General features: G+C 36.6%; 1 protein-coding gene across 1 annotated transcript; it reads left to right on the top strand.

The window, feature by feature from the left end:
- Nucleotides 1-207: 207 nt before the first annotated feature.
- Nucleotides 208-18,172, top strand: LOC110457869 (histone-lysine N-methyltransferase, H3 lysine-79 specific-like). The gene is made up of 9 exons (XM_021509317.1): nucleotides 208-311; nucleotides 1,799-1,872; nucleotides 2,429-3,871; nucleotides 4,100-4,292; nucleotides 6,270-6,396; nucleotides 6,558-6,677; nucleotides 7,388-7,475; nucleotides 7,635-7,782; nucleotides 16,260-18,172. Exons 2-9 carry the CDS (start codon nucleotides 1,849-1,851, stop codon nucleotides 17,240-17,242), a joined length of 3,126 nt encoding a protein of 1,041 aa, XP_021364992.1. The 5' UTR covers nucleotides 208-311; nucleotides 1,799-1,848; the 3' UTR covers nucleotides 17,243-18,172.
- Nucleotides 18,173-19,691: the final 1,519 nt, after the last annotated feature.

Raw genomic sequence — 19,691 nt, 5'->3', positions numbered from 1 at the left:
ACCATAAGAATGAAACGGAACATTTAAACATGCAAAAGCAGTTAAACTTGTGTTATTTTTTAATAATAAAACACTCTCATATTTTATATGAAAACGTTAAAAAATGAGCTTGATTTTGTTTTTACAAATGAGATAATATAAAAAATATATTCGTTTTAAAATAAATTTCGTACATTTTTTTACCGACTCTACCAACTTCCTGTACGTTTCACCGCCAAGCCAACTAAAGAAGTACATATGTAGCATACTATTATCTCAACTAAAACTGGAATTGGTATGTGTATGGCGATATTTGAGATCTAGGAAATTCAGTAAGAAATATTTTCATACCTGCATAACGTATCAAATAAGTCTTCTACGTTGAGTTACCATTTATCTTGTACAACGTATAAATTTTCAGATGACAATGTTCTGTCAGCTTTCTGTTCAGTCCCTAATATGAACACATCAGGATATCAACTGTTCGTATAAATATTGGAAACTACCATTGTCTGACCTGAATAGTTACGATTGGGAATGCTTTCTTTGGAATTCGTTATATCACAGTATAATATATCGCAGGATATATATCGTCATCGTAACGTGCCCAGCGTCTCTGATATGCTTCATATGCTCGGGTGGAAACCACTACAAGAAAGGAGGAAGGAAGCTAGACTAGTGATGTTATACAAGATTGGCAGAGGTATGGTTGCCATCAGTAAAGAAACAGATTGCTACGGTGACGTACCACCAAGACGACTTGCCAGACACACCAACACCAGATCCTTCCAACTCATTACCTGCAGGACTGATTCATGAAAGATGTCTTTCTTTCCCAGAACTGTACGTGACCGGAACGCCCTACCACCAGACATCACAGATGCAGCCACACTCTCGGCCTTCAAGGCCAGGGTGACGAAGCTCTGAAACCCTTAAAGCTTCTTTTATCCTGTTTTTAACCTACAAAACTTATTTTAAATGTGTCAGTCCTGTCACATGCGAAACTGCCACATATTGCAGAAGCATCAACCTGTTCGATTCTCTCTCTCTTTTCTAAATCTTCATCCTCAAAGACAATAGTATTTACTACCAATGTTCAATTATCTGATTGCCAAGCATACAATATGTACTTGAAACAAGGGTTGGTAACATTATCATGGGAGAGGAACATTACATGGCCAGACTGAGATTTGAACCCAGGATCTCCAAACTAGACAGATACTGAAAACCTTGCTATACTTTGTTGTCGGTGATGGTTCATCCGTCTAGTCCAGTTTTGCTACAATATTATAAAATACATTAATATATTACAAAAATTAATTGATTAGAACAATAAATGTTACATCATGGTAATGTGTCCTATACAATCATGGTTTCTGTAATATTTAAATCAAAATATGCATATAAATAAACTACTTTCATTACCTTGTTTATAAATAAAGCCCCAGGGGAAGAACCTTTCATTTATGTTGTTTTTTCATTCCAGCGATGTCGACTGCATTTTTGCAGGTCAACCTGCAGATGACCTCAATAAATTGCATAGCTTTTTGTAGTTTTTAAGCACCCATGTTTGCGCTGCATACATGTAGCTCAGCATTGGAGATGTTAGATACTCCTAAGACAACACTAGTGTATACAATGAATATGATTATAGCCTTTAACAGCCATTACAGCTTAATTTGGAAAAGTTTACATACTGAAATGACGTGCAATTAACAGAGAAGACTTGTTTGTTAACAATTTGTGATCTTCATGTCATTGCTAAGAATTTGGCAGGTACTATTTCCTTTTGTACTGAAACTATTTAATTTTATTTCAGAATTTGAAAGGAAAACAGCTACATTAGGAAATGTTATTGTGGCAGAAAAGATGACTGAAGCAGCCTTCAATGCAGTAAGTATTTTGGATCATTCAACTGAATTCAATTTGAATTACTCAATAGCCATGGATGTTAATAGTTGATATTTAATGTGTAGTTCAAACCTCTATCATCAAATAATTTCCCGATCATCACAATGTAATTTAGGGTGCAATAAAAGTGAATCGTTTTTGCTTCAACTATTTGATACAAGGGCTGTTTTTTTGGTTGTTTTTAGTAAAAATGTCAGGCTTTTGAAATTTTAATATTCATAGGTTATGTTTAATTAACAGACATGCAAAGTGGATTTAAATAACAATATATGAAAACCTCTTTTAATGTTAATGTAACATACAAAAAAAATCACTTGTATCTCTAGATTTTATTAAGACATTCTGGTTTACATATATATATTATATAGGTCAATTTCTCTTGATTCAAATTGCCCTTTTAGGTGACTGGAGGGCTTTCACATTCAGCTTATTAATAGTTATGGAAAATAAAATATTCAAGGTATGGCTGTGCAGTGATAGTTCAAAATTATGTCTTCTCTCTGTGATGATTAACCTGTTTGTTTGTTGTGCTTTGCAGTTTTTGAATGATATTCAAGACTTCATAAAAAAGACACCAGATCTGTCGATTTTGATACAAAAGCGATATGAAGAGTGTTCCAAGTCATACAGAACTTCAAGTAAATTTCAGGAATTTTTACAAATTACACAAGCAAAGATTGACAGTGACAATAGTAGAGTATTTGTTCATCTCAGAGATTTCTTAAATGAATTGAAAACAAATAAGGCAGAAAAAAATGTGGACAAGAAGCGTAAACGTCGAGAAAGTGGTTCTGATGTATCAGAGGCACCAAGTCCGAAATCTTTACGAGACAATTCCACTGACCAAGATACAGACTGCAGCGAGGCAGAAAACAATTCACTACTCTGTGAAAACAAGGTCCTTCAAAAACCGAACAGATTGAATAAGCTATCTCTGAAACATCAGACACAAAATACAACACTTCTCGATAAACTTTGTGAGAAAGAAAAAGATGTCCTTCAACATCCTAACAAGAATGTTGAGGCAGTCATCGAAAATGATGTGTTACAACATCCTAACAAGACTGTTGAGGCAGTCATCGAAAATGATGTGTTACAACATCCTAACAAGACTGTTGAGGCAGTCATCGAAAATGATGTGTTAAATGTACAGCATCCTAACAAGACTGTTGAGGCAACTGGGACCAAAACTGGAGGGAGTCCTAGTAAACCAGGACCTTTAGTGAATGGGAGACCAATGGACCAGGAGGCAAATCAGGAAACGTCTGACACGAAGAATTTTGTGAACCAAGTATCGCTCACTCTAGACATAGATGGAGATATATGTATGGTGGTAGAAAATGTGGACGATACACAGGAGGAGATGGAAGATGTAGACAAGTTAAAAGGAAATTCAGATGGAAATGGAGATTTTGTTACCTCCCCTAAAATATCTGCTACTGTCCTGGAGAATGATTGCATCACCATTGATGATGATGACGACGATGATGATGAAGATGATTTAGGATTAAAAAAACGTACTGAAGAAAAAGATATCAATGATTTAAACGAATTACAAAAGCAAAACATTCCGATTGTTAGCCCAAAAATCTTGACAGTTGAAGACCCTGATAATAACAAAAATAAAAATTCTTTAAAATTAAAAGACGCAGAGAAAGAAAACGGTAAAGAAGAAATTTGTGTGGAACTTACAAATGAGACAAGTACGAATGAGATCTCTGAATCTGTAGGAGAAGATATGGCAAAGGGAAAAATACGTGTTGAAGCTAAACAAATTAAAAATCAGGGAGCAGAATGTACGGAAACCAGCAAAAAATTCTCAGAAGCTCAACAAGTAGACGAGGAGGAAACTGATCCCACTGAGAGTGATAAAGGCACTCAGTCCGAGTCAGCACTGGCACAGCAGTCCTCCACAGATACAGCAGTGCCCGTCTCAAAGGGGTCCCAGCGACAGATACGTCGGCTAGAAAAGTTACTGGAGGTTAGTGGTACATTACAAGGTTTATGTACAGTGTATTAAGGCATGATCAGTCAGCGGATTCAAATTATCTAAAAAGTTATGTAAAATGTATCTTTTAATTTATATCCCAAACATACAATAATGAAACTTTAAAAATGAGAAACCATGAAATAATTGATTGCATATCAGAAGTTGATTAAATTAAAAAATAAATGAGCTAAACTCAGAGGTTCAATTTGTGTTTAACAGGACATTCGTAACAAGATAGAAGAGCTGAAGAACGCAGATCTGTCATTGGATGCTCTAGGAGAAGAAGATTCAGCCTACATACAGGAGGACCGCTATCAACACAAGTTTGTCAAGGTGTGGAAGAAGCTGTGTGAGCTGAAGGGTGCAGAGTCCAATACAGGTCGCCCAGTGGAGAGACGCTTCTTCTACAAGGGTATGTTCCAAATTTTAAGGGAATAGGAATTGAGTAGGAGTTTTGGGAACATATACCTGTTTTGATATTAGGAAAATAAAAACATAATGTTTTATCAGACTTGGTAAAATGAGGTACAAGGTTCATATTTACTGAAGGTACATGGTTTATATAAACAAGGTATATATATACTGTAGGTACAAGGTTTATATATATACTGTAGGTACAAGGTTTATATATATACTGTAGGTACAAGGTATATATATATATTGTAGGTACAAGGTTTATATATACTGTAGGTACAAGGTATATATATACTGTAGGTACAAGTTTTATATATACAAGGTAAATATATATATACTGTAGGTACAAGGTTTATATATACTGTAGGTACAAGGTTTATATATACTGTAGGTACAAGGTTTAAATATATACTGTAGGTACAAGGTTTATATATATACTGTAGGTACAAGGTTTATATATACTGTAGGTACAAGGTATATATATACTGTAGGTACAAGGTTTATATATACAAGGTATATTATATATACTGTAGGTACAAGGTATATATATATACTGTAGGTACAAGGTTTATATATATACTGTAGGTACAAGGTTTATATATATACTATAGGTACATTGTTTATATATATACTGTAGGTACAAGGTTTATATATATACTGTAGGTACATTGTTTATATATATACTGTAGGTACAAGGTTTATATATATACTATAGGTACATTGTTTATATATATACTGTAGGTACAAGGTTTATATATACTGTAGGTACAAGGTTTATATATACTGTAGGTACACGGTTTATATATATACTGTAGGTACAAGGTATATATATACTGTAGGTACAAGGTATATATATACTGTAGGTACAAGGTATATATATACTGTAGGTACAAGGTTTATATATACTGTAGGTACAAGGTTTATATATATACTATAGGTACATTGTTTATATATATACTGTAGGTACAAGGTTTATATATACTGTAGGTACAAGGTATATATATACTGTAGGTACAAGGTTTATATATACTGTAGGTACAAGGTTTATATATACTGTAGGTACACGGTTTATATATATACTGTAGGTACAAGGTATATATATACTGTAGGTACAAGGTTTATATATACTGTAGGTACAAGGTTTATATATATACTATAGGTACATTGTTTATATATATACTGTAGGTACAAGGTTTATATATAATATACTGTAGGTACAAGGTATTTATATACTATGTAGGTACAAGGTTTATATATATACTATAGGTACATTGTTTATATATATACTGTAGGTACAAGGTTTATATATACTGTAGGTACATTGTTTATATATATACTGTAGGTACAAGGTATATATATACTGTAGGTACAAGGTTTATATATACTGTAGGTACAAGGTTTATATATATACTATAGGTACATTGTTTATATATATACTGTAGGTACAAGGTTTATATATAATATACTGTAGGTACAAGGTATTTATATACTATGTAGGTACAAGGTTTATATATATACTATAGGTACATTGTTTATATATATACTGTAGGTACAAGGTTTATATATACTGTAAGTACACGGTTTATATATATACTGTAGGTACAAGGTATATATATACTTTAGGTACAAGGTTTATATATACTGTAGGTACAAGTTTTATATATACTGTAGGTACAAGGTTTATATATATACTATAGGGACATTGTTTATATATATACTGTAGGTACAAGGTTTATATATATACTATAGGTACATTGTTAATATATATACTGTAGGTACAAGGTTTATATATACTGTAGGTACACGGTTTATATATATACTGTAGGTACAAGGTATATATATACTGTAGGTACAAGGTTTATATATACTGTAGGTACAAGGTTTATATATACTGTAGGTACAAGGTTTATATATATACTATAGGTACATTGTTCATATATATACTGTTGGTACAAGGTTTATATATATACTGTAGGTACAAGGTATCCAGAAGTGAACAGAAAGTTGGAAAAATTTATTAACAAGCACAAGATATTTCCTGATTTCCATGATGTCCAGAAAGTCATCAGAGACACCAGCAAACAGAAAAAGCTAGGATTGAGGTGAGCATGTCAATAGTTGTTAGTGAAAATTACAGCAGATTTTCTTATTCCTCTTATAATACATGGTAGAAAAAGAAAAATGAACTCAATCTGTTATTCTTGTGATATCAGATACACAAAAAATGGATGATATGTCTTAAAATATGATTGCATTATGACAGTGGCCCAGCTGTAGACAGACTGGCGAGGGAGGCATTCCAAGACATTGGGGAAAAACTACAGGAACGGAGAATCCGTGACCTCAGGAAGACATCCCCAGGGCATCTCCCAGATGAACAGGGGTATATTATACAAAGCTTTCTTTCGTGTACCGTGTAATTTGACTAGCCCTCTGCACTTTAATCTAATGCTGAAAACAGGGCTCTGTATATATAGCGATTGTTTTTGTCTTATTTTCCCAAAATGACAAAAAAGATGAGGCATATGTTCCCAATTTCAATAAAAATAATGCTGTATTTTCCAATTTATAAAGGAATAGGCTGTTATGAAATTAAGGTAAAAAAACACTATACCCACCAACCCGCCGTCTTTTAGTAACAATAGGGAAAGGATTCACTTATCCCCCTTTCCCAGTGATGTGAAAAACTACCTTAATCATGACTCATATTTAAAAACTAAAGAAACTAAAGAAAGGTTGTAGTGCTTGCATGAGGGCTTGACCCAAAATAAGGCAATATTGACTTTTAAGTATTCAAAAGCTTACTCCTACTGAACAATTGATAGTACCAAAATTTGATATATATGCCATCCTTGGGACCAGTGATACCAATGTGGTATAATGGAAGGGTGTTGTCCCCTCAATGCTAAGAGGCAGAGGCAAAATTTGGAAATGTATGAAACGTTTTATTTGATAGCAATATTTTGCAGTGATATTCAGGTGAACAATACAGGCAATAAGTGTGTAGAACAGTAACAGTAGTATGACATGTCACTAACGATGTAATAGTCTAGTGGAGATATGGGAATTAAATGCACCTTTACTTAATGTTAGATTGAGGGAAGACCCGGCTTTAAGAGACCCTGAACTTAAGAAGAGGCTCGATGACAACAGAAAAATTGGAAAAGGAAAACTTTATGACGTAAGTAACATTTAACTCCCGGCTAACACAGTGAATTTTGCAGGCTGAAATAAGCCATATCAATGTTGTGTTTTGTGTCTGGTAACAGAGATTGTGATACTAGCAATGTTGTGGGTTGAAACCAGATATAAACAGAAATACAATCATATATTTTGATAGGTCTTGGAGAAATTCTGTAAGTGGCAGGAGGAAGCTCCTGAGGAAAAGGAGGATGAGGACAAAAAGTCTGAGGATGAAGAGGAGGAGGAAGAGGACAAAGAGGAAATGGAATCGACTGAAAAGGACGACGTTCCTGAAATGATAGAAAGTATGATTTTTTAAATGAGAAAGTTGAAACTGTTCACACAGAAATGAAAATGAAAACTACCATACATTTGGTTGATTAAATTCACAATTAATTTTACTCAACATTTCATTTTAGGCAATGGTACAGTGTTGGCAGGTTGTCTGAACTTTTCACAAAAAATGCATTTTGTCATTAAGTGTAAAAAAGCAATGTTTATATCAGAAGATTAAGTCTGATTTAAGAATGCCATATCTGAATACATAGCTGTGACTAATTCATAGGTTTCCTGTAGTTATCGTTAATTTTATTATTGAATGAGGCTATCCTGGTTAGCTGTTTTTGTCCATGCTCTATTAAATAAGAACAGATTTTGACAAAACAAACTATGAACAGGTGAATAATAGAAATAGTTATAGGGAGTTCAACTTCTATAAATGCCTTACATTCCATGAGTATTCTTGTTAAGAAAATTAAAGTGTACTTTATATGCAATATACAACTTGAGTTGTAATAGAATGATATCGTATGGGGTTTGTGATATCTGTTTTTCCAGTAGTTGTCCACATACACAGTGATAAATTGTACTTACTGGGATTGTGTTAGGACTGTTAGGGGTGGATATGTTGCTACTGAAGGTCAGTGTTAACTCAGACATGTTTTAAGTGTGCTTGTCTCTGATAGCCTTACAGTTACATACACAGGTTAGATTGTATATGTCTGGCGGTGTACATCAGATCAACTGGGGGACTTCTATCAGTTGAGATCAATTTGCATGTCCTAAGTTACGCAGTACTCAACTTTCTGCATAGAGAATATATGTGATTGTTCTTGAGGTCAGAAGATAAAAGGCCATTGTCATTAATCATTATTGCTATTGAGAAAGTTTGAGAATGTCCTTGTCTATCTGACTGTCTGTCCTAAACAGGTACACTAAAAGACTTTCCTAAAACTGTTACAGGAACATTATAGGGCTAGAAACTAATTAAACATTCCACTATTGAGTCAGAGTACAACATGTAGTTTCTAAGTATACTAGTCTAAGTACAAATTCCATTAACCCAACCAACTTGATCAGTATTACAATGAGAAGTGCTTTTTACACAACCAATACAATTTTATATGCGACGTTTCGATGGCTAGTATGATATGTACACTGTCACCTTCAACAGACAAATGACCAATGAAACGTATGCACACAAAGGTGTAAAATGTTTATGAGTTGTCCATAAAATCGATGTCGATTGATGCTGGAAACGTACATTTGTATGTACGATAGTTGTTATATATGTACTGAAATGACTCAATTCAGCTACGCAATTAGTTGCTGTACTTTAGTGTTGTGATTGGTTACTGAACATTAGTGTTGTGATTGTTTGCTGTACTGNTCTCTGTACATTAGTGTTGTGATTGGTTACTGTACTTTAGTGTTGTGATTGGTTACTGTACTGTAGTGTTGTGATTAGTCTCTGTACATTAGTGTTGTGATAGGTTGCTGTACTTTAGTGTTGTGATTGGTTGCTGTAGTTAAGTGTTGCGATTGGTTACTGTACTGTAGTGTTGTGATTGGTTACTGTACTTAAGTGTTGTGATTGGTAACTGTACTTTAGTGTTGTGATTGGTTACTGTACTGTAGTGTTGTGATTGGTTACTGTACTTTAGTGTTGTGATTGGTTACTGTACTGATTTGTTACTGTACTGTAGTGTTGTGGTTTGTTACTGTACTGTAGTGTTGTGATTGGTTACTGTACTTTAGTGTTGTGTTTGGTTACTGTACTGTAGTGTTGTGATTAGTCTCTGTACATTAGTGTTGTGATAGGTTGGTGTACTTTAGTGTTGTGATTGGTTACTGTACTGATTTGTTACTGTACTGTAGTGTTGTGGTTTGTTACTGTACTGTAGTGTTGTGATTGGTACTGTACTTTAGTGTTGTGATTGGTTACTGTACTTTAGTGGTGTGATTGGTTACTGTACTTTAGTGTTGTGTTTGGTTACTGTACTGTAGTGTTGTGATTAGTCTCTGTACATTAGTGTTGTGATAGGTTGGTGTACTTTAGTGTTGTGATTGGTTACTGTACTGATTTGTTACTGTACTGTAGTGTTGTGGTTTGTTACTGTACTGTAGTGTTGTGGTTGGCTACTGTACTGTAGTGTTGTGATTGGTTACTGTACTTTAGTGTTGTGTTTGGTTACTGTACTGTAGTGTTGTGATTAGTCTCTGTACATTAGTGTTGTGATAGGTTGCTGTACTTGGGTGTTGTGATTGGTTGCTGTAGTTAAGTGTTGCGATTGGTTGCTGTACTGTAGTGTTGTGATTGGTTACTGTACTTTAGTGTTGTGATTAGTCTCTGTACATAAGTGTTGTGATAGGTTGCTGTACTTTAGTGTTATGATTGGTTACTGTACTGTAGTGTTGTGATTAGTCTCTGTACATTAGTGTTGTGATATGTTGCTGTACTTTAGTGTTATGATTGGTTACTGTACTTTAGTGTTGTGATTGGTTACCATACTTTAGTGTTGCGATTGGTTACTGTACTTTAGTGTTGTGATTGGTAACTGTACTTTAGTGTTGTGATTGGTTACTGTACTTTAGGGTTGTGATTAGTCTCTGTACATTAGTGTTGTGATAGGTTGCTGTACTTTAGAGTTGTGATTGGTTGCTGTAGTTAAGTGTTGTGATTGGTTACTGTACTGTAGTATTGTGATTGGTTACTGTACTTAAGTGTTGTGATTGGTAACTGTACTTCAGTGTTGTGATTGGTTACTGTACTTTAGTGTTGTGATTAGTCTCTGTACATTAGTGTTGGGATAGGTTGCTGTACTTTAGTGTTGTCATTGGTTGCTGTAGTTAAGTGTTGTGATTGTTTACTGTACTGTAGTGTTGTGATTTGTTACTGTACTTTAGTGTTGTGATTGGTTGCTGTAGTTAAGTGTTGTGATTGGTTACTGTACTGTAGTGTTGTGATTGGTTACTGTACTGTAGTGTTGTGGTTGGTTACTGTACTGTAGTGTTGTGATTGGTTACTGTACTTTAGTGTTGTAATTGGTTACTGTACTTTAGTGTTGTGATTGGTTCCCATACTTTAGTGTTGCGATTGGTTACTGTACTTTAGTGTTGTGATTAGTTACTGTACTTCAGTGTTGTGATTGGTTGCTGTACTGTAGTGTTGTGATTGGTTACCGTACTTTAGTGTTGCGATTGGTTACTGTACTTTAGTGTTGTAATTGTTTACTGTACTTCAGTGTTGTGATTGGTTGCTGTACTGTAGTGTTGTGATTGGTTACTGTACTTTAGTGTTGTGATTGGTTGCTGTACTTTAGTGTTGTGATTGGTTACTGTACTGTAGTGTTGTGATTGGTTGGTGTACTGTAGTGTTGTGATTGGTTGCTGTACTGTAGTGTTGTGATTGGTTACTGTACTTCAGTGTTGTGATTGGTTACTGTACTTTAGTGTTGTGATTGGTTACTGTACACTATTGTTGTAATTAGTTACTGTACTTTAGTGTTGTGATTGGTTACTGTACTTTAGTGTTGTGATTGGTTACTGTACTTCAGTATTGTGATTGGTTACTGTACTTTAGCGTTGTGATTGGTTACTGTACTCTAGTGTGGTGATTGGTTGCTGTACTGTAGTTTTGTGATTGGTTACTGTACTTTAGTGTTGTGATTGGTTACTGTACTCTAGTGTTGTGATTGGTTGCTGTACTGTAGTGTTGTGATTGGTTACTGTACTCTAGAGTCGTGATTGGTTGATATTTTTTTCAGGTCCATTCAAAATCGTAGATGGCTACTGATGTGTCTGATTGATTGACTAAAGTATTTTGACTTCTACTTAGTAAAAATTGTCCTGCGATTTCCTTGACAAAATTTCATGTGCTTATTTGAAATTTTGATTATTTCCAGCTCATTTTTTTACTTGAAATTTTTGACAAAGTTCCTCCAGGGCTATATTAATAAATAAGACAAAAAGTCTTCTAAAAACCCATGGCTGTCCTTTTACTTTTATTGGTGAATTCAAAGTGCAAGATATTGATGACCTCCTTTGGATCTGAGTGAATAATACATATTTGATTATTAGTTTTCATTCTAATATTGGTCATGTCTATCAATATATATTACAGCTATGCAAAATTTAGAATGAGTTTTACTGTAGATAGTTCAAAGCCTTGACAAAACCTATCATCACAGGTGAAACAGGTCCTTTGGGCCTCTTGTTCACATATATTTAATACTACCAATGGTCAAATTTATAACCAGAAAAGGACCAACAACCTTTAATAATTTGCATCCAAGCATGATCTGATTTTTTTATGAGTACAAAAATGTAGATGCTTTGAATGGCTCAAAAATGTCAATATTGTCTGTGCTAGCTTCTATTTGTTTTGCTATAACCAGTAATACTGTATACCAAGAAAAGTTCACTTAAGTTTTTTTGCCCTCTGCAATAAGGGTGAATTTATCATGACAACAAATATTAGTACACACTTGACTCTATATATGTATTAAATGTGAAAGCAAAAAATGATTTTACCAGTGAAAGGTGGATATTTTACTGGGCGAGAGTTTCCTGGTATACAGTAGATGATATTAGTAGGTCTCTAGTTTGTGTCCATGTTTGCTTTCCATGTTTGCTGTAAATTTTGCTCCTGTTGTGTCCATGTTTGCTGTAATTGTTGCCACTGTTATATCCTATGGCTGTATATATTGGCACTGTAGTCTGTAAAGTGGTGTCCATATTTGCTTTAAATGTTGACATTAAGTTGGTGCCCATTTTAGTTGTTGGTGCTACCAATGAGTCTCTGTCATGGTGCAGCATCTGCTCCTCAGCTTTTCCATATTATGATTTCTCTTGCCAGAGGTCAAATACGAAAAAGCAGGTGAGCAAAAGAAGCACCATGGGCCTGTTGTTGTAGCCACAGACCACCCCCTACAACCTGATAAAGCTGGCACCAGATTACAGATGTAAGTTGTCTAGCCCTGGAGACAGATGTTGTGCCTGGGCAATTAGAGGAAGTACTGTCTGAGGTACACAGGTGTGTTGTTTGGGGAACTAGGATATGCCCTGGAGACAGATTGTTGTTTGCAGATCTATGTATGTGATTTACTGTCTGGGGATCCCGAACTGGTGTGTCCTGTGGGGACGTATGTAAATGAAGTACGATTGAGAGGAGTGGTGTGTTATGGAGGGGAATATAGGGTGAATGGAGGGGCTTCTACAGGACTGTGTTGTTGTGGGGAAATCTGTAAAAATAAGACCATCTAGGTCTGTCTTGGTGATTCTTGTTGTATGGGAACTGTGAATATGTAGAGGCTATCATGAGAGGATTGTGTTGGCGACTCCTGGGTTATAAGTATAGATTTAAGAGAGGACCATTCAGGCGACTCCTGGGTTATAAGTATAGATTTAAGAGAGGACCATTCAGGCGACTCCTGGGTTATAAGTATAGATTTAAGAGAGGACCATTCAGGCGACTCCTGGGTTATAAGTATAGATTTAAGAGAGGACCATTCAGGCGACTCCTGGGTTATAAGTATAGATTTAAGAGAGGACCATTCAGGCGACTCCTGGGTTATAAGTATAGATTTAAGAGAGGACCATTCAGGCGACTCCTGGGTTATAAGTATAGATTTAAGAGAGGACCATTCAGGCGACTCCTGGGTTATAAGTATAGATTTAAGAGAGGACCATTCAGGCGACTCCTGGGTTATAAGTATAGATTTAAGAGAGGACCATTCAGGCGACTCCTGGGTTATAAGTATAGATTTAAGAGAGGACCATTCAGGCGACTCCTGGGTTATAAGTATAGATTTAAGAGAGGACCATTCAGGCGACTCCTGGGTTATAAGTATAGATTTAAGAGAGGACCATTCAGGTGACGCCTGTGTTATAGTAGGAGTGGTATATGTATAGTAGATATTGTTCAGGGAGTGCTTTTGTTGTAGGGGTCATATTTACAGGAGAGATCAGGAAACTTATGTGATATGTCGATAGGAATGTACATGTATATAGAAGGGACCTTTATAAGGGGACTTCTGTGTTTGAAGGAGGGGTGGGTGCAGATTTTTGAGAGACTCCTGTGTAGGGTGGGGGTTGTTAATGCAGATTATGTTTATGTAGACGAGAGATTTTTGAGGGACTCCTGTGTTCAGAATATGGTTACGATTATTTGTTTGAGGATCTGTGTTTAGGGGCAGCAGTTACTAAATAGTTTGCATGTGTGCGTGCTTACCTTTTTTGTCTTCAGTTAGCCAAATGTTGTCTATCAAGCTTGTGATTTGCCTTTCACTGTCCTATGAATATTTATTAGAGCTTAGTAATCCAGGTGTCGTCAGTACTAGCTCTGGAGTTGCTCTGGAGTATTTCTGGTGTTATCAGTACTAGCTCTGGAGTATTTCTGGTGTCGTCAGTACTAGCTCTGGAGTACTAGTACTTCTGGTGTCGTCAGTACTAGCTCTGGAGTAGCTCTGGAGTATTTCTGGTGTTATCAGTAGTACCTCTGGAGTGTTTCCAGTGTCGTCGTTACTAGCTCTAGAGTATTTCCGGTGTCGTCCGTACTAGCTCTGAAGTATTTCCGGTGTCGTCAGTACTAGCTCTGGAGTGTTTCTGGGGTTGTCAGCACTAGCTCTAGAGTGTTTCCTGGGTCGTCAGTACTAGCTCTTGAGCGTTTCCAGTGTCGTCATTAATAGCTCTGGAGTATTTCCAATGTCGTCAGTACTAGCTCTGGAGTATTTCCAGTGTCGTCAGTACTAGCTCTGGAGTATTTCTGGGGTTGTCAGTACTAGCTCTGGAGTACTTCTGGTGTCGTCAGTACTAGCTCTGGAGTGTTTCCAGTGTCGTCGTTACTAGCTCTAGAGTATTTCCGGTGTCGTCAGTACTAGCTCTGGAGTATTTCCGGTGTCGTCAGTACTAGCTCTGGAGTGTTTCTGGGGTTGTCAGTACTAGCTCTGGAGTGTTTCTGGGGTCGTCAGTACTAGCTCTGGAGTTTTTCTGGGGTTGTCAGTACTAGCTCTGGAGTATTTCCGGTGTCGTCAGTACTAGCTCTGGAGTGTTTCCAGTGTCGTCAGGACTAGCTCTGGAGTGTTTCTGGTGTCATCAGTACTAGCTCTGGAGTATTTCTGGTGTCGTCAGTACTAGCTCTGGAGTGTTTCCAGTGTCGTCAGTACTAGCTCTGGAGTGTTTCTGGTGTCATCAGTACTAGCTCTGGAGTATTTCTGGTGTCGTCAGTACTAGCTCTGGAGGGTTTCCAGTGTCGTCAGTACTAGCTCTGGAGTATTTCTGGGGTTGTCAGTACTAGCTCTGGAGTGTTTCTGGGGTCGTCAGTACTAGCTCTGAAGTATTCCCAATGTCGTCAGTACTAGCTCTGGAGTATTTTCAGTGTCGTTACTAGCTCTGGAGTATTTCTGGTGTCATCAGTACTAGCTCTGGAGTATTTCTGGTGTTGTCAGTACTAGCTCTGGAGGTTTTCTAGTGTCATCAGTACTAGCTCTGGAGTATTTCTGGTGTTATCAGTAGTAGCTCTGGAGTATTTCCAGTGTCGTCAATACTAGCTCTGGAGTATTTCCTGTGTCGTCAGCTGAGTACTAGCTCTGGAGTATTTCCGGTGTCGCCGGTACTAGCTCTGGAGTATTTCCAATGTCGTCAGTACTAGCTCTGGAGTATTTCTGGTGTTGTCAGTACTAGCTCTGGAGGTTTTCTAGTGTCATCAGTACTAGCTCTGGAGTATTTCTGGTGTTATCAGTAGTAGCTCTGGAGTATTTCCAGTGTCGTCAATACTAGCTCTGGAGTATTTCCAGTGTCGTCAGTACTAGCTCTGGAGTTTTTCTAATGTTGTCAGTACTAGCTCTGGTGTATTTCCAGTGTCGTCAATACTAGCTCTAGAGTATTTCCGGTGTCGTCAGTACTAGCTCTGGAGTGTTTCCAGTGTCGTCAATACTAGCTCTGGAGTATTTCTGGTGTTGTCAGTACTAGCTCTGGAGTATTTCCGGTGTCGTCAGTACTAGCTCTGGAGTGTTTCCAATGTCGTCAGTACTAGCTCTGGAGTATTTCTGGTGTTGTCAGTACTAGCTATAGCTCTGGAGTATTTCCAGTGTCGTCAGTGGTAGCTATAGCTCTGGAGTGTTTCCAGTGTCGTCAGTGGTAGCTCTGGAGTATTTTCAGTGTCGTTGGTGCTCAAATGTTTACATCATTTCAGTTTTTTGGCTTAAAACTTCACTTTTTTTTCTTAGTTTCATAAATTCTTGTAATATTTCTACTAACAGGAATATCATAAATAGAGAATTATGCAGTTTTAGTTATAATTGTTAATATGTTGATGTGTTCTTCTCATGACATCACTAAACTCGGACCCAAGTTATGAAATGCATTCCTGGTACATTGTATGTCAAAAGCTCAAGATTATAGCAACAAGGCTAAGGTCACAGTGCTATCTATGTGTTTGTAAACAGGGCACTTCAGATTGGCAAATGGAAATTCCCTAATCATGTCACATTTAACATTTCAGTTCTCAATGATGATGCTGAGGATGAGGAGGAGGATGAGGTTTCAACATCACCAATCAAAACAGCAGCAGATGGCAGCTCTTCATCAGTGTCGTTCCTATCGGATGATGGACTTTTCTCACCTTCATCAAAAACTACCAGGGAGGTGTCTTCTCCACATATGTCAGCCTCAGTCCAGAAACGCTTATGTAAAGACAAGATGGCAGCATCCCCACTTTCATCCCCTTGCTCTCCACAAGTGTCCAGAAAGGAAAGCCCATCTATCTCACCAAAGCTGCCTTCATCCTCCAGCTCCCTGTGTTCAGACGGCTCACCCAGACCAGTATCACCGTACGTGGTGAACTCCCCTCCAGGCTCTCCTACTGGCAGTGACACCAGTATTCATCTACCTTCATCCACAAACAAGAAATCAGGGACTCTCGTTAGTATAGATGACTATATGGATTGTATGCCTGTGTTGCCTAAGGTGCAAATCTTTTCCAATCTGTCCAACTCTGGAACAAGTCACTTTTCATTGTCCGATTCCAATCAATGTACACTCAAAATATCCAACGTACAATCAATAGCCGGTGACAGTTGTACTGGGGAGGACAGAGAGGGGAACTCGGTCGCTCCTGCAATCAGTCACAAGCAAAGAGCCAGGCGACATCTCAACTGGCCTATTGAAAATGGCGTAGACAAAAATACTGCACATGTAAAAGACGAACCATCCAATCAGTCAGATGATGACAACAATGATGGTTTTTCGGAGGATTTTGATTCGTCAAACCCTCCTAGTCCGTACCCCGTACAGCGATCCATCATGTTCAGGAACTCGCGTAAAAATATGTCTCTCAAACCACTGAATAAGGGCAAGATGGTCATTGACCTGGCCGATGAGGATAACATGGACACACTTTCCAGCTCTTTACCCCGGGACACTGTCCAGCAGGTGGCTTCATCCATTGATGAAGATGTTATCATCGTTTTATCAGATTCTGATTGATGTCATGGTGACATCTAAAACTACTGTATTTATAGCAGAAATGTTTTGTGGTCATAATTTTTGGTGAATTAGCTCAAGAAAATGAGATTAAAGACTACGAAAGACCAAATATTTTTAATTTGGTCCCTTATAATATAAACATACAGATAAATTTCCCATCTGATATTACAAGTTGTCCACCACGTTTATGAGTAATCTGGTATCAAACCTCACTATATCTGTTCTCAGCTACTGTAAAAATGGAAAGTTTTCAGGATGTGGAAATGCTCATGCTTCTTACATTGAGTAAATTAACATAAAGATATCCACACGCAATACACATGAGAGGATATCAATTACTGACCATTCAGAGTCAAACAGTTTAAAAGTTGCAATGCAAACATTTCTACACGCGAAGTTTAAAGAGTTACAATGCAAACATTTCTACGCGCGAAGTTTAAAGAGTTACAATGCAAAAATTTCTACACGCAAAGAGTTACAATGCAAACATTTCTACACGCAAAGTTTAAAGAGTTACAATGCAAACATTTCTACATGCAAAGTTTAAAGAGTTACAATGCAAACATTTCTGCACGCGAAGTTTAAAGAGTTACAATGCAAACATTTCTACACATGAAGTTTAAAGAGTTACAATGCAAACATTTCTACATGCAAAGCTTAAAGAGTTACAATGCAAACATTTCTACACGCAAAATTTAAAGAGTTACAATGCAAACATTTCTACATGCAAAGCTTAAAGAGTTACAATGCAAACATTTCTACACGCGAAGTCGGCCAGTTTAAAGAGTTACAATGCAAACATTTCTACGCGCGAAGTTTAAAGAGTTGCAATGCAAACATTTCTACGCGCGAAGTTTAAAGAGTTGCAATGCAAACATTTCTACGCGCGAAGTTTAAAGAGTTGCAATGCAGACATTTCTACGCGCGAAGTTTAAAGAGTTACAATTCAAACATTTCTACACGCGAAGTCGGCCAGTTTAAAGAGTTACAATGCAAACATTTCTACATGCAAAGCTTAAAGAGTTACAATGCAAACATTTCTACACGCGAAGTTTAAAGAGTTGCAATGCAAACATTTCTACGCGCGAAGTTTAAAGAGTTGCAATACAAACATTTCTACGCGCGAAGTTTAAAGAGTTACAATTCAAACATTTCTACACGCGAAGTCGGCCAGTTTAAAGAGTTACAATGCAAACATTTCTACGCGCGAAGTTTAAAGAGTTGCAATGCAAACATTTCTACACGCGAAGTTTAAAGAGTTGCAATGCAAACATTTCTACACGCGAAGTCGGCCAGTTTAAAGAGTTACAATGCAATCATTTCTACACGCGGAAATTTACACTTTCACAGGTAAGTTTTTTTTATGCCTTTACACCCGTTTTGACTGATTTCAATAATCTGTCAGTGAATACCCTCAGGATTATACCATGTCAGAATCAGAACACCTACTAGTCGAGATGGAAATGTTGTGACATTTTATCTAGATGTGGACCATCTGAATTGTTGACTTCCATTCAGTATTTTGCTTAAACCTAATGTAATGACAGAACTTCAAGCAGCAATACTGTACTTGTAACTTGCCAGTGTATTTCATTATATGAATATACATGTACCATATATATATATAGCTGGATTGATCAAATGTACTCTGTCTTCTTTTAGTCTGTACTGGACCAAAAATTTAAGTTACTTACAAAAGTTCTCAATTTTAACAAAAAACATACATGTGTCCATGGCCTTAAAAGTTTCCATATGTCTCTAAAAAGAAATAACAGAGAGCTCAGCTAGCTTTTTGAATAAAAAAACACCTGATGGAGATTGAATACTTACCATAAAAAATCTTCTATTGCTGTTTTCTGAAGTAAAATCCAGTTGTTTGAAACTTTGAATGGTGTTTACATTTGATCAAATAGTAAAATACAATATAACTCTTGTTACACATGAACATCTTATAGGTAAAATATGTAAGTACACTGTTTTGAGTGAGTGAGATATGATTTCAACAGGTCCTATAACTCCATGCACTTCCTGTTCCAGGTTTTGACAGTTGTTATCTGTACCAGGTATGTAATACTTGCTATACTGTGAAGGAACTGGGCATTGATTATTACTATCTTTACGTATGGGATAAGTTAAACCTTTTATAAAAACAAATTTGAACAGAGGAGTTAACTAGGAGTTCCAGTCCGTAAACATTTGACGATATCTGGATGTTTATATAATACACAGGTGTCGATAAAATTTCAAAACTCATCCCAAACGACCTATATCCATATCATCCAGTAAGGTCACAAGTTACAGTAAGAAAAATGCTGACAATTATAAATTATCATACGTCTCAAGTTCTTAGCAACATATCTGTAGATCTGTAGATGGTCAATGAGATATTTAACATGGCATATATACTGCATAGATATTTGATCCTGGTAGAATCACTGCAGTGCATCTC

This window comes from Mizuhopecten yessoensis, unplaced genomic scaffold (assembly GCF_002113885.1).
Source record: "Mizuhopecten yessoensis strain PY_sf001 unplaced genomic scaffold, ASM211388v2 scaffold9355, whole genome shotgun sequence".
Classification (NCBI taxonomy): domain Eukaryota; kingdom Metazoa; phylum Mollusca; class Bivalvia; order Pectinida; family Pectinidae; genus Mizuhopecten; species Mizuhopecten yessoensis.
Note: the sequence above shows the minus strand (reverse complement) of the source record. Positions and strands in the feature narration are given on the sequence as shown.